Raw genomic sequence first — 16,741 nt, forward strand, 5'->3', positions numbered from 1 at the left:
CTATGTAATGTAATCTCAGTGTAAATCTAACTGTTCTGTGAAGGCCTCACTGGTTTGTTAGAGATCATTAGAGAACAACCAGCGCACATCGGACAGGCCAAGTTAAACTTGGCTTATGTTCTAAAATTTTAAGGAACATTGAAATTTGGGTTTGTAACTTTACAAAATGTGGACATTCTGCAAATACTTGCACACCAAGTATAATATTTATTGCATTTTATGCAGAAAAAAAATAGTTTAAAAAAAAATAGTTTCAATCAATAGTCCAAATTTAGTCATTTCAGGATCTGAGAGGATTTGATTGATTTTCCTTTTGCTTTTCATTAAGGCCATTTTTCTAGTTACCATTCAGGCCAAAGTGACACTGTGAAGAAAGCAGAGCTGTGTCAACACCCCACATCTAAAAGTAAATTAACCCAAAGCCAAACGCTTGGTTGGGTTTCAGTTCTTTTAGTTTTGATAAACGACTGACGTTAAATCTCTGTCGGCTTCCTCCAACAAGAGTTTATAAGAACAAAAGGACCAGTTTTAATCCAAATAGGTTTTTTAAGTAAGTCTTCCACCTCCTGAACTGCACAGTCTGACAGAAATGAGATCACTGTCCTTCTGTTTTTCATTATCTTCCAGTTTAAATGCACAAATAGACAGTAAGGGTAATATTGTGGATAGACCACTCCAGGCTCCAAGTAAACACACACCCCATGCCCTAGCATTAGATTGCTTTTTTGATGTTGTTTTATCTGTTTTCTTAGCTATTTCAAGAAGTTCCAGTACTGCGGCTATGCCCCTCACGTGCGCAGCTGCAAGCCCAACACAGATGGCATCTCGTCTTTTGAGGACCTGCTGGCCAACATCGTCCTGAGGGTTTTTGTCTGGGTTGTCTCTGCCACCACATGCTTTGGCAACATCTTTGTCATCTGCATGCGCTCGTATATCCGCTCCGAGAACAAACTCCACGCCATGTGCATCATCTCCCTCTGCTGTGAGTCAAACTGCACTTTCAGGGGAACAGCAGTCATTTGGGAGGGAGCGTTGTGCAAAGGGAGAGGGATATGGAGCCTTTTAAACTTCAGAGAGTACAAAGTGTCACTTGAAGTTTCTGCCTGAATTTTTATTTATTTATTTTTATTCTGACTGTATTTCTTTGCTATAATGCATAGTCATGTTTCATTATGTTTCTCTGGTATAAAATATTTAATAAGTCTCTCAGGGTTTATTATGAATTATATCAAGTTTATGCAAAGCATCAATATTTTTGCAGTGACTACTCATTCTGTGTTAATATGTGTGTAATGCAGCCTGACACACTTTCACTTCCTAGAGTTTGTTTTTTGGTTGACCTGCCCAGAGGTTCTGGATGGAGTTAAGACTTAAATTTCCTACCAGTGAACCCAAGATGTTTGTATTAGGGCCAGGACTGTTAATTAATTTCAGAAACTCAACGTGTTAAAAAATTTCATGCAATTATATGGACAGCAAACATTACCTTGTGGGAACCAGAGGTGGACAGTGAAGAATGATTTCTTGTACCACTGCAGTCCAATACTAAACTTTTTCTGCTCAGATTTATTCTAAATGACATTGATGCCACAGTTGCGCATTCATTTGATCATTCTCCATAACAAACCAGAAACAGTGAAATTAAATAAACACTACAGTACAGATAAAAGAAATCAAAGTGTATTTACATTCCTCAAAACTACAAATCTGAATGCTTCTCACGCTGTCATGACTAAATGGAAAAAGATAAATCACTAGAGGGATTTCTCAAATCGTAATTTCATCTGCTAAATTAATACAGACTCTTGATTAAGATGTTGAGAGATGTTTCCAGAAAAGCTGAGATGCTTCGTAAAAAGTTTATATGAATGCAATGAGCATGCAAATGTTCAAACCCTGAATGTAAATCAAGATTCATATTAGTTTTATTTTTACCTCAGTGCCAACAAAATCTTTTAAACATATTCTGGATGCATCTACCACCAAGGCTGTGTAAGTGAAAGCTGTCCCTCTGCACATCAAAATTTAATGTTCCCCCCCCATGCACGTATGCTCCAATTTTCTACCACGTTTTGGCTTGATAATTTTACATGACCTTGTTAATATTGCATGAAGGAAAAGGAGTGAGAAAACAGCTGGGGGTAGAAAGCTGGCACCAGGGCAATAAAAAAAGCTAATTAAGTTTTATATTACCCTAAAAAGAGGAAAAAATATATCCACGCATCAATCAGCTCAAACATCTCACATTTAAATACGGTGTCACACAACAAATTAGTATGTTAGGTGTGATAATAACTGAATCAACTGAGGACAAGTTTCATAAAACAAGAGCTCTACACTGATGTCTAAAAAAGTAATCAATACTTAAATATTTAACCATATTTTTTATCAACATCTCTGCACTAGAAACATTTAAATATCAACTCTACAATCTATAGCTGAAGCTGTGATTTCAAGTATATAATTTGTTTCAGGAGCCTTTTCCTTGGCTAATGGTGAGGAGAAACACTCCACAGTTTCCTGACAAAAGAAAAGTTGTAGTCTTTTCAAAGCTGCAGCATGTAACTTTTATCATTTTTTATTCATTACTTAAAACTGTCACTGTGTTGTGACGGTACAATACAGATATAGATGTTATAAATTTACATTAAAGTAAAAGTTGCTAAATGCATTTGCACCCACCACTTTTCAGAATTAGTGTAGTAAAAAATACATAAAACCATACAGGATATTTTCACAAATATTCTATGTTCATCTGCTACAATTTCCCAATAATACATTGATATTTCTGGTTGTAATGTGACAAAACGGGAAAAATGTTTATAGGGGCATAAATATATTTAATACAAGACAGAGTAACTGGACAGGAGAATCTAAGAAGAGAAGATTAGTGGACATGAGTATGTCGCACAGCATTAGTCCTCACCATTATATGCAGCTCAGTGAAGTTTGCTGTTGTCCAGGTGACTTTTACAGCAACACAGTGCCAGATACATTTTGTGTTCCAGGTGGACAGCTATTAAACTGACATCTGTATGGCAGTAAGTTAAAGTCTGTTAGAAAAACAGAGAAAATGACAACACATTCAAAACTCAACATATTGTTCCTGACATTTTCTAGACAGTTAAAGCGCTTCATTAAAAGAAGAGGTGATGCAATGTGGAGGTAACATGCCCCAACTCTTAAACATGTTCCCTGCATCCTTAAATAAAGACATTTCTGTGTTTTGGTAGCTCACAGCTCAACACAGGATTTCATCAGAATGCTAACGAATGCAATTTCATTTGCTATCAACATCAGATGAGGACTCCTTGGTTGTTTCATGATTTAATGAGGAGAATCAGAATAGTTGTTTTTTAAAATGGCCATTTAAAATGAACTCCAGACTGACAATTGAGGAAAACGGAGTTGATGCTGAAGACGGTTTATTCCTTGGAAATATTTGAGATTGAAGAGCAAATCTGCTGCTGCTGTGATGTGATACCGTGTAAACTGTCCATATAAATAGAAAACATGTTTTACTTTAATCAAAATCTGTTATAGCCTTCAGCTTATCTAATAAACTATAAAATCATGGAGCAGGGTTTCCCAAACCTTTCCTTACCTTGACCCCGCAAACATCTGGCCAGGGACGCACTTTGCAAATCCTCAGACATTACTACAAAATATGTAAAGAAACATAAATTTCTAGAAAGTTTTTTCCACACTTTTATTCAAAAATTAATAGTTATTGCATTTGTTTAGCATAAAAGCTGCATCATATTTTCTGACTTCAGCTGGCCATAATTTCTGAGGGTTTTTTGAAGCTGTGTTCTCCACAGGTGGGCTGCTGGATGGTGGCTTCACTTTTTTTTCTTTTCAGAAACTTGTCAATTTTGTATTTTTTGTCCTCTTACTTTCTAAGACCCTCCTAGCTCTTCATGGTGACCTTCCCCCCCATGGGGCCACAGCCCCCACTGTGATAAACCAGAGATTGAAGGGCAAAAACTTTTTTTCTAAAAGTTTAGTAAACCCATGACAAATGTACCATGAAAAGTGTCAACCAAGTTTGAATTTGTTTTCATTTCAAGACATTTATAGCCTACTTGCTTTAACACATTGATCTTTAAAACTTCATTCCTTCAGAGTTGGCTGAAAAAAGCTAAAGTGAAGCTTAAAGGAATGAAAAAGGAGCTAACTGGCCTTAAAATGGTTTAATCTCTTCACCAGAAGTGGATTATGTGCTTCTATATGCAAACACAACATATCCACAAAGAGCTACTGATCTGCATATAAAGGGATGGAACAGATTTAAGTTCACAGGCAAAGTATAAACTCATTCAAGTGTTGAGCCATCTGTATTCAAATCTGGATCAAAAGTTAGCTTGAAAGATATTTTCATCTATTCAGCCACATTCATCTTTGACTGTAGCCTTTTACTCACTGAAAACATTTCCGTTTGTTTGTTTTTTTCTTTTCTGCTAAAACATCTCAATACAAGGTCAACCTGAAGCCAAGATCCTCTTAGAGATCCCAGTCAGGCACGAACCAAATCAGTTCTGCTGTTTTCCACTTTAAATCCTCACATCTCAATACTGCATAGAATCAATAATAAAATGTTGAGCTCTTTATTTAATAAACCAAATGTATTATAGATCACTTTTAATAACTTTATGAGATTAATTTTGGAAAACTATTCGAGAGCCTTTTTTTTTGTACATGTCACAAATGTTAATATATTTCATATAAATTTTATAGACCGTAAGGTTAAAGGTATTTTGAAAAGAATGGGAAAATATTTTGTCTGCAAATTTGCAAAGCTGGTGGAGACTTATCCCAAATAACAGGAGAATTTGCAACAGGAGCTGAATACAAGTGAACACCAAACTTTTCAGATTTTAATTAGTACAAAATGTTTAAAATTAGACATATTAACAATTATGGACTACTTTGTGTTGGTGATGCATATAAAAGCCAAAAGAATTATATTAAAATTTGTATTTTCACTGTATTCAGGTGATACTTTATGTAAAACAAAGGATAAAATGGCAATAATGGTAACATTTTCCAGTTGGATATAAACTACAGATTTTGACTGATGCCTTTCAGATGCCAGGAAAAGAGAATATATGAGTAATTAGTTTTCACACTGCACCAGTGGATAAGCATGTGGGACTTGAATCTAAGAAAAATGAGACTACTCTGCTTGGAGGAACCTGAAAAAGAAAATAGGTCAGTTATCAACATTATTCCCTAAGAAAACATAAGAGGAGCTTAAAAATATGATGTATAATTATTCTTGAGGCAATAAGAAGAAAACTGTGCTTCACCATCTGTAGTGGCCATATTTAATGCGTCGGGTCAAATGTCACCTCCATAATTTCATCCATGAGCTCCGTGGATAATTACACATTGAGTTGCTCTTGGCCCAACATAACAGGCTCAAACAGCGGCTTGTGGAAGGTGGTGTGCATCTCTATCAACCCCCAGATTCAATTCTTTGTGGACCCATAATTTACTTCAATAACTGCTGCAAGTCTTCAAGGACATGCCAGCTTTGCATACCTAAGACAACAATCAAGTCTTGCTACATTTTTTACTGGATTTTGTTTGTAAATATGCTTTGATCTACAGCATTCATTTTCGCTTCATATTCAATGCAGTTTCTCCATTAAGAGACGAACCTTCACCCCAGTCTCAAACCTTGGACAGTATCCAACTTATTTTCTTCCTGGACTGACATTCATGATCGATCTCTATTTCCTGTTGAAGAAAAGCAAAAATACACAAAAATATTTACATTGATCATCCTAAGCTGCTACAACCTACTGTGAACAGAGCTCTAACGGGCAAGATGAATTTAGACATTTGGCTGGCTGTGTCTGTTGGGAGCCGTTAGCTACTGTGGCTAACATTATCTTATTGGTTAGCAAGTCGGCTCTGAACTTGACCTTTCCAGCTCTGGGTCAGGCTGGTATGGGCACACAAAGCTGTGCTTCTCAGTTTTCTCTAACCCTAACCCTAAGCAGTATTTGGCAGCTTTACTTATTTCTTGGTGGGGTTGTATGCTGCGTCTGCTGCTGACGGAGATCTTTGAGGAACCTGTAACTACAAGGTTCCTTCTGCAGAAACAAACCAGCTTTGTCCACCCATCCTTCAGTAGAAGCTTGTTTTGACCACTTGCATCCAGGATCTCACTCTTTCATTCTTGTTCCATTTCTCATGACCATAGGTGAGGGTCTGAACTTTGAGGAACTGGTATATTAAGAGCTTTGCTGATCTGGTCAACTCTTTCTTCACTACAACAGATGCTCACATTACAGTAGACAAAGACCCAATCTCTCTGTCCATCTCTGGTTCTTAACATCACTTATGAACAGGACACCAAGATAGTTGCTGTTCTGGGATTTTTGGACATATTTAGCCGTCATCGGTGATAGCTTATGGTGTGCTGACATAATGAAGGAATTACTTTTTGTTGTTCATCTGAACATTAAAAAGTGACTGACGAGACATCTATAAACTTATTAGAGAGTATGACTTGTAAATTTGCAATTTGTTCGTTGATCATGACAGGAAAACTTTTTAATAAGTTGCCAAGGGCAATGAGGAGTAAACATGGAGGAAAACATTGTCCAGGGAGGTAATAAGACACTTTTGATCAGATGTATAGTCCTGTACAAAAGAAAATGTCAGCTCTCTGTATGACACCGGTACACTGCATATAATTAAGTATTTCTACCACAGGAGACCTTGGTTCTTTGCTATGATGATGTGCTTATGTGCTGAGTTATTAATACTAATATGTTGACTGCTCCGTGGAACAGCAGCTCAACTCAAGCTGAATGTGCAGACATCCCAGAGGGCTTATTGTTTATTATTTTACTTTTTGTGCAGTAGGATTAATATTGAATCTCAACAACATAAGAACAAGTTTCAACACAAAATACAAAAACTGCTTCTTCATGTTTAAAAAAAATAAAATAATGTTTGTATTAAAACAAAAGCAATTATTATTATTGGATTTTGTTTTGGTATAGACCAAGAATAACATGGTTTTCCTGTTTTGCATTTTGGATACAAAAAACATTAACATTAGCAACCTGACTAGTTTGCAAATATGTTTGCATCTTTTTATGTCCGTTTGCTTACTCATTTGTGCAGAATGGAGGTATATAGAAAATCAATCTGTCTCTGCAGCATGACATAATACCAGTAACTAACTAAGGAATTGTTGATTAATGAGTGACTAACAACAGAAGCCAGACCTGCAGCTGTGCATGGATCCTCACATTCTGTATGTTTTTAATATAAAAACCTTCAAAGCCCACCACTGAGCAACACCCTTTTTCCTAGCTGTACTTTTCTGACTGGATAATTTGCTCTTTTGTTTTTCAGTCAAATTTAAAATATGCCAAGAGCATAAGTAGTGACTGCTGCTGAAGAGTCTAAAATATATTTGCAAAACTGACTTTTTATGACCTTCTTTCCACACTGACTTCATTCTTCCTGAGTTCAGTCTGTGAGGGTTTCTATGGGACAGTTTTAAGTTTTGAGCTTTTGTGAAGGACTTTGCTCTGACTACATTCTCTTACTCTAATACAGGGGTGTCAAATTCAATTTCACTGAGGGCCACTTCAGCATATTGGCCCCCCTCAATGGGCCACATTGACGGTACAAATCAGGAGTGCATCCCTGCTAAAACACCCAAGACAAAAGGTTGACTTCCCTCATTCAGTTCTGTAGAGGCTTATAATGAGTCAATGGTCCAGGTGTGTTAGAGAAGGAATGCATCTAAAGCTGCAGATGGTAGCTCTGGAAAACTAGACTTGGGCACCCCTAGCATAAATGTATAAAATACAATGTTAAAAATAAATTAAACACCACCTCATATTGTTAAATAACTGATTTTATGTATTGAAGTTTTAAATATTACATTTGAGTTTCCATGGATGTAAAATTACTGCTCAGTTTAAAAATTACAATATTTAAATCAGTGTTTAAAGGTGAGCAAGCAAATAATAAAAACAAGTCACATGGGCAGACATTATATTTACGCAAAGACTTAGTCTCAGAGGCAACTGAAATCAATTAATTAAAAACATTCTTTCTGAATACAAATCTTTGGTTGAAATGTAGTTTGTAGTCAATTCATGCTCAAAACCTATTTTAAGTCAATCATCAACCTATAAAATGCTGGGGGGCCACATCAAAGAAGCCGACATTGAAGTCGATTGGCAAATGAACCATCACAAAAGAGGAAGGCTCTTATTGTCTCACTGTACCCCAAGAGATGAATAACCTACAAAATCTGTTTCTGTCTGGTTTCGAACCAGAGACCTTTCGCGTGTAAAGCTAACATTATAACCACTACACTACAGGAACTGAACTTCTCTGCTTTGTTTCAGTTTGAGGTTCCAAAGTTGATGATGTGAGATGCAACGCATGAAAATTTCAACTGAGGTTTGCACTCAGATGCCTGGATTCAGTGTACAGACCATGACACCACAGAACCCTTGTTGACCTTTAGTAAACACCTGTGATGAATAGAATAGATACTGTGTAAACTGTCCATATAAATAGAAAACATGTTTTACTTTAATCAAAATCTGTTATAGCCTTCAACTTATTTAATAAACTATAAAATCATGGAGCAGGGTTTCCCAAACCTTTCCCTACCTTGACCCCGCAAACATCATTAACTTCTGGCCAGGGACGCACTTTACAAATCCTCAGACATTCCTACAAAATATGTAAAGAAGCATAAACTTATAGAAAGTTTTTTCCACACTTTTATTCAAAAATTAATAGTTATTGCATTTGTTTAGCATAAAAGCTGCATCATATTTTCTGACTTCAGCTGGTCATAATTTCTGAGGGTTTTTTGAAGCTGTGTTCTCCACAGGTGGGCTGCTGGCTTCACTGTCTGGTTTCGAACCAGAGACCTTTTGCGTGTAAAGCAAACGTGATAACCACTACACTACAGGAACTGAACTTCTCTGCTTTGTTTCAGTTTGAGGTTCCAAAGTTGATGATGTGAGATGCAACGCATGAAAATTTCAACTGAGGTTTGCACTCAGATGCCTGGATTCAGAGTACAGACCATGACACCACAGAACCCTTGTTGACCTTTAGTAAACACCTGTGATGAATAGAATAGACTAAATCTGTTTCTGTCTGGTTTCGAACCAGAGACCTTTTGCATGTAAAGCCAACATGATAACCACTACACTACAGAACCTCAGGCTCATAAAATATTATGTATGTTGTTTTGAAAAACATTAGAATATAAGCACTTTTATCAAATCTTCATTGTGGTAAGATCATGTAAGTTCTTCTTAAATCCATGGAAACTTAACAGTTTGTAAGGTAGGTGAGTTAGCTCAGCAGGTTAGAGCACCGTGCTGGTAATCCTGAGGTCGTCAGTTCAAACCCCATATGGGGCAATTCATGTGTAAGGTCCTTCAAACAATCAACACTTCAAAATAAATAAGGGTTCAAAAATAAAATCAACACTTTACAATTAAAAAAAGGTTCAAAAATAAAATCAACACTACAATAAAAAAGGTTTCAAAAATAAAATCAATACTTTACAATAAAAAAATGGTTCAAAAATAAAATCAACACTTTACAATTAAAAATGGTTCAAAAATAATAACACTACAATAAATAAGGTTTCAAAAATAAAATCAACACTTTACAATTAAAAAATGTATTTTTGAACCATAAAAAAAATGGTTCAAAAATAAAATCAACAGTTTAAAATGTATAATGGTAACTGTTTCTGTCTGTTCAGTCCATAAACTAAGCCTGGGATCAAAAAATGTATTGGAGATGCCATTAGCAGAGACAAATGGTTCTACAGAGTCCAGAACGCCCAGGAGAGCGGCGTCCTGGAGGAGCTGCAGACGTAACATCTGTCGGTTTCGGAGAAGCGAAACCACGCAAAAAATAAATAAATAAATAAATCCTGGTAGAAGCGCACACCGGACCGCACAGGGTTAAACACTCACAGAATTCAGTTGATCTGATCTGATCTGATCAGGAGGAAGTGCGTTCAGACCCCAGTGGGTAAAGTGATGCTAATTTAAGTGAAGTCGCTTAATTTAATTTATTAAAAGTTATTGGGGGGGTTTTTGTCACTACGAGAAAAATGTAGATACATTTATCTGCTTAATTTGTGATGGGATCTGGATTCACGGTGAATATTAACTAAACCGCATAAAGGCGATTAAATACCCGATGTTAATATGATTGTAATTTCACAGATAAAAATAGTACATGACCGATTTTTTTATTTTTTTTTTTTCATGTTGTCGGTCAAGATAACGGATAACAAAAAAAGTCTAGCGCCACCTGCCGCCCTGACACCAACTCACACACATCTTCATTCACAGTCTTACTTGTAAATTGATGTTTCTTTTCTTGGACGTTTTGATGTTAGCTTGTCGACGTCTCAGTTTTATTCGCTGGGGAAATCAATAAGCAGCTTGAGGTGACTCTGCTGCTCTCTAGTGACGAGAAGTCGTAATGTTGGCTGGTAACAATCGGAATGCATTATGGGAGATGTAGTTTGTAGTCAATTCGTGCTCAAATCCTATTTTAAATCAATCATGGGCCTATAAAATGCTGGGGGGGCCACATAAAATGACATGGCGGGCCACATGTGGCCCACGGGCCTTGAGTTTGACACATGTGCTCTAATACATCCTTTCATCTTTTCAGCAAGATAACAGGTTACAGTTTTAATTTATTCTGAATAAAAAATTCTAATTATCTAGAAAGGGCATCTATTTCTTTGTCATCGACATTTCAGAAAATCTTATAGTGGATAAGTTGGTGAGTTGTATGAAATAACACACAGAAATTTAGGACACCCTCTAAAAGCCTCTCTTTTCTTTTTTACAAAATTAGATGTACTGGAGAAAAAATAAAAAGTAAAATGATATATATTAGAAAAAAATACTACTCAAAAGAAAACCTCAAAGTACTCACAAAATGGACTTCTGCTTATAGACAAGTGGAGCCTATATGTACCTTTTTCTTCTTTTCAAAATCATTGGATGAGGGTTTTGTTCAGGTGGTCTCTATAGTTAGAAAGTTACAATATGGATATCGAATATACATTTTAACAATACTTATAAATTAATCATTGAACAATAAAAATAAAATATATTCTGTAAAAGAAATTAATTAGAACATCCCTTCATTTATTCCCACTTAAAATGGCTAAAATGGTGCATTTTGGTCAAGTGAGCGCCCCTCACAGTTGTTTATATTGCTGACCTTGGGACACTTCCAGCATGCCTTCCCCTCTGCTCTTTCTCTGCCTGCAGTCCGATTACTATGAGTAAAGGTCACCAGCAGCACAAAAAAGGCCAAGGTAACCAATCAGGACCATTTTGATGGACCTGTGCCCTGTTCAAACTTTAGACATTTACAACCTTTTTCCAGTAGGACCACCTCAGTCCAGCTGGCGCCGGCTCTATGTGGTGATCAGGTTTTTCTACTACTGCTTAGGTTTAAAACATGTGGAGTCCGGTTGAAAACATCACGTCAAGTCTGTCAGTCACTGATTGGCTAGGGAGTGGAGTCACTCTTTGCATCATGAGAGATTCTTACAATAACCAAACATTTAAAAAACTCAAAATAGTGACTGACATAGCTTCCATATTGTGTTTGTGTCGTACAGATCCATCCACTTCTCAGATTCAGGGACCCCCCAACTATTTGATTACACCCACCCACTAGAGCTGTTTCTCAAACTGATGGAAAGTCACTCGAACTGTGTAAATTAGAGTTTAGCTGAGTTTAGCCATGCTGTTAGGTGCTTGTGGAAAAGTAATTTGTGTGGTGTGTTAATGACTGTTGAAAGGAGAGTGAACACCAGGGTACAATCAAAACAGCAGTCTGAGGGCTTCAGAAAGTGGATTGCAGCAGAGGGTTGTATGAGTCTGGTAAAAGAAATAACAAGGTCTCAAAGGACTCTGAAAATTTGCCATTCCACTGTCTGGAATATAGTCTGCAAGTGAAGGACCTTTAAAACAGCTGCCAACATGCCCCAGGTCTGGGCAAGCCACCCTAAAAGTGGATAGCAAAAAGACTACAAAACCCCTGAAATGGCAGAATTTATGAGTTTAATCAGACTTCTCTCTAAAGGAAGTTGTTCTTTCTTGCAGGTGCCGATGGCCTGATGGGTATTTATCTCTTCATGATTGGTGCATATGACCTGAAGTTTCGTGGTGAATACAATCGTCATGCTCAAGCCTGGATGGACAGCACTCAATGTCAGGTCATTGGCTCTTTGGCTATGCTGTCTACCGAAGTGTCTGTGCTGCTCCTCACGTATCTCACCTTGGAGAAGTACATCTGTATTGTGTACCCTTTCCACTACCTGACTCCCGGTTGGCGACGGACTGTCAGTATCCTGCTCGGGATATGGGTGTTTGGATTTGTCGTCGCCTTTTTGCCTCTGGCCTGCAAGGGTTTATTTCGCAACTTTTATGGCACCAATGGGGTCTGCTTCCCTCTGCACTCGGAGCAGCCAGAGACGCCCTGGGCACATGTGTACTCCATTGTTATTTTTCTTGGTGAGCATTTGTTTTCATGTTTGCTTTTTCCTATTGCATAACCATGTTTCTAACCAATTTTACTTAATACATATTTTACTCCCATAACATTTTGCAAACACATACATCTTTTTGTTTGGTTTTCCAAATAAACCAAACAAATCCAGTTATAAAACTAACTGCTTAAGCTATAAAACTTTACAAGTTTTATAAATGTGCCCCTGCATAAAGATCTGATTCAAAATTATAATACTTTTATATCAAATTATAATAATTTGTATCAAGATTAAGAACCCTACAGATCATCTTTGATAATTACAATGTTAAGAAACCTTGTAGACCCCAGAAGTAATTCTGAACTCGGTACTCTCTCCTCAGGTCTCAACTTGGTGGCATTCCTCATAATTGTCTTCTCCTATGCAAGTATGTTCTATAACATCCAGAGAACAGGCACTCAGACCACCAAGTACAGCAACCACATAAAAAAAGAGGTCACCATCGCCAAGCGGTTCTTCTCTATCGTCATCACCGATTCCCTCTGCTGGATCCCCATTTTTATTCTCAAGATCCTTTCACTGCTGCAAGTGGAAATTCCCGGTAATGAAAAGATGCCCACTTAAAGTCCACTTAAATATGCTCTTTTAGAATAACATAAGTGGCTCTCAGTTTGTGTCTGAAGTATTTGTGTGGTGCGTGTTAGCACCAGTGACAACGAAAATTAGCAATTTAAGTTCCTGAAATAAAAGTTTTGCAAAATAATTTTGAGGGTAAAATGTCACCTCCAAAAGCAATAATAATGTCTAACTGCTTAGTAAAAGCTGTATTCACAAGGCTCCTTGAATTTTTCCTCACTTTTGGTGTTTATTTCTAGTGCAGTTACAACCTGAACAAAATCATATTGAATGACAGAGGTTCTTGGAAATAAAGCTTACATTGTTGGACGACCTGTTTATTTTCTCTTAAATTGTGCCACATTTTTAAGAAAGATGCATTTCTGGATAGTCTACTGAAAAAATAGCCAAATATCTTTCTACCCATGCCAGACTGCTTATCCTGCTCATCCTGCTAAGGCATGTTTTTGGTGTCTGTTGAACTGAGTAATGGAAGTTCAAAGAAACAAGTTATTTTGGCAATTTAACAACATTAATTCAACAAACAGGAGCTTTGATGGTGTGTAACCACAATAGTCTGGCATCTCTTCATGCTAGTCACCAGCTCAGTTACACACTGCTGTGGCTGATTTCTCATTTCTCAACCAGCAGCTGTCACTTGTGTTGATCCTGTTGCATAAACAGCACACCAAAGCTGATCCTACAAGTGTTTAGTGGGGTGGAGGTCAGAACTGAAACCTGGTCATTGCAACCTCTGCTCTCAATCTGATAAACCTGTTGTGTTGGGGGAACATTGACATCTTAGAAGATAAGAGTTCGGTCCCGGAGAATAGAGATATGGGATTCTCACCGGTTGAAACTCATCTCGATATCTCTCTGCATTGAGATGATAAATAGCCTTCTTTTCTCCAGTGTGGGAGATGCCACCACACACATCACATTGCCAGATGTTGCAAGGTTTACTGCTCAAATCATATGCATTTTCTTCATAAACATCATAACATTTAAAGGGAAATAAACTGGCTTTCCAGCACCATTTACAAGGAATTGCTGATAAAGAACCAATATTATGTATTTTTCAGGCTGAGAGCCCAATCAAGTAACTAACTATATTGCCTTCAGTTGTTATGAAAATGTATCAAATATAACTTAAAAGAAAATCTGACTTTGCATTTGACAACTTGAAATTGGCCTCTGTAATTTTAAGAAGCTCCTTCTTTGTAACATCAGCACATCATCACAGCAATGATTCTTTTCTATCTCCATTTTTCTGCTGTAAATATAAAAATGCTAAAAAGTCATCAAAATGATTTTTTTATGAATATTCTTGTCATGTTAGCTTGTTCCACATTTATGTTCTCCCCTCTTTTTTTTATCTCTGTCTCCTGGCAGGTACCATTAGTTCCTGGGTCGTCATCTTTATTCTCCCCATCAACAGTGCCCTGAACCCCATCCTCTACACGCTAACCACGCGGCCTTTCAAAGAAACAATCCTCCAAGTGTGGGCAAACTACAGACAGAAAAGGCCTCTGCTCAGCGGTCACCCACCACATCATCCGTCGCTCACCTGGCAGGAAATGTGGCCCCTCCAGGAAAACAGCCACGGCGTCTCCCCAGGGTGTCCGCTGGAGGCGAAAGACACAGCAGCCAAACTCCCCCCTGTGGAGAATCCGGATGAGGGATACAATGACTTTAATGCAAGCACGAAGCAACAACAGCAGAAGCAGCATGCCGTGTTATCGGTGTGCTCGCAGAATAAGACGGTACCCCAAACACGCACACATATTCACACGTTCACACAAACATATGACCTCCTCTAAGTGACTAAGAATTGATCTGTTTGTATGTCTGTATAATTCTCCTCAACCACATTAACATTTCAGGTTCATTCATCTAAACTCTTTTAATTATTCCCTTAACTATGGAACTTAGGCCATCATCCTTGCACAGATTTCTCATTTAAAGTGAAAAACCATGCCAGCAGTATCCATCAGGCTTAGCAGTAAACACAGTGATCAAAGGTGTACAACTACCATGTTAAACATTTTACTCTGCCTTTTTTCTAGAACTCACCTCACTTACAAATCAAAGATGAAGACTTCTGAATTACAAGGTTTTTTTAAATACAACTTAGATTCATCTCTGTAAATGAGAATGTCATTAAAAATATGATTTATCTCAGCAATTTCATACAGAATAAGAAAGTCATGCAAATTAATCAGTGTATTTCAAGCAATTTTTTTAATTATTTATTTCATTATACTTTACAGCTAATAATAATCCAAAATGTAGTTTCTGAGAAAGTTACTCGACACCAATAAAAAAAGGATTTTTAATACATAATCTAATGTTACAGGCAAAAAATAATGAAGAACACTTGTCCTTGACATTTGCCCAGCAGACAGTGTTGGCTTCCTCCACAAGGATAAGCTGCTAAATGTCATTGCTAATAAAGCTAGCTTTTTACTGAGTGCTGAATATAAGCAAATTAATGCAATAGGAACCTCAACCAAGCATTGTGTGTATAAAATTTACAGTACATTAACATACTTTTCAGTTATCCAACTTAAAGCATTTATTTAAACATGCAGGACATTGATAAAGAGGATTATGGAGAATTGGAACAGTGGAAGTAAGAGGGACTTGGTTTCATTAGTTGCTCCCCAAAACTGCTTATTCCCCAGAGTTCTTCTAAAAATTCAAATATTTTTACAATTAAATGAGAGGAATGGTGAGCTCATTACAGCAGTTTGGCAGGAATCATTATCACACAATATTCCAACTAAATAAAGTGACTGGTTATGATGCCAGTGATGCATTGAGTCTCTATGTAATGGCTTAAAGGCTCCACACAAGCGTTCCTGTTTATTGTCGCTGTGCTTTGCTGTAAAACAGATTAGTGATTCAGAAGTAGCTTCTGTTCCCTGCTGTAGCCTCTGGTTCTGGTGGCGCAGCTTTTGTTGACTGCAGCAGCGCACAGAGTGTAGAGAGAGATGTGTAGCAGAATAATTAGGCTGTTAAGATGCTTTCTGTTTCATTATCTACTCCTATGGGTTGTCGGCTTGCAAAAAGAAAGAAAAAGGAATCAGAGTAATAATAATGTGCCTCGATTTTCCTTAGCATCTAAACGAGATGTCTTGCCATCTGATGAATATAATGTCTGAGTTTCTTTATTTAATTTCCACTGGTTAAACGGTCAACTCAGATGGAATGTTCTCTATCTCTATGTCTCCATCTTTGTTTTGATATTTCTTTATTCTTATTTATGCTCTGACTCCAAACATTTGCACGCAACACCCAAACTAAGTCTACAAGATGCACATTTACTGTGTCTGAGGTTGCATAGCCATTCGACCAGTCAGGGTACCCGCAGTGATCCCTGTCACTGCTGAAAGCACCAACATGTAGACTGATGAGTATCAGAACTGGATTATGGAGCAATGAAAAATGATGCCCTGGTCTGATGAATCATGTTTTCTCATCATCAGCCATCAGAGGACACACTGGTGTCTGATTCAGGCATTGGAACATCAAACGTCTTATATTTGGTAGTGGCTATATGCTGCGTTTTGGGGAACTTGT

General features: G+C 37.3%; 1 protein-coding gene across 1 annotated transcript in view; it reads left to right on the plus strand.

Annotated features, from left to right (window-relative positions):
• rxfp1 (relaxin family peptide receptor 1) overlaps positions 1 to 16,240 on the plus strand; it is a 95,049-nt gene extending 78,809 nt beyond the window's left edge. The window contains exons 15-18 of the mRNA XM_014981980.2: positions 753 to 982; positions 12,159 to 12,569; positions 12,927 to 13,145; positions 14,552 to 16,240. Of these exons, the coding sequence (XP_014837466.2) occupies positions 753 to 982; positions 12,159 to 12,569; positions 12,927 to 13,145; positions 14,552 to 14,979 (1,288 nt within the window). The 3' untranslated portion in view covers positions 14,980 to 16,240. The remainder of the gene's footprint in view (positions 1 to 752; positions 983 to 12,158; positions 12,570 to 12,926; positions 13,146 to 14,551) is intronic.
• The last annotated feature ends 501 nt before the right edge of the window (positions 16,241 to 16,741 follow it).

Source organism: Poecilia mexicana, unplaced genomic scaffold, assembly GCF_051168715.1.
Source record: "Poecilia mexicana isolate PSO_F unplaced genomic scaffold, ASM5116871v1 scaffold_10, whole genome shotgun sequence".
In the NCBI taxonomy this organism is placed as follows: Eukaryota; Metazoa; Chordata; class Actinopteri; order Cyprinodontiformes; family Poeciliidae; genus Poecilia; species Poecilia mexicana.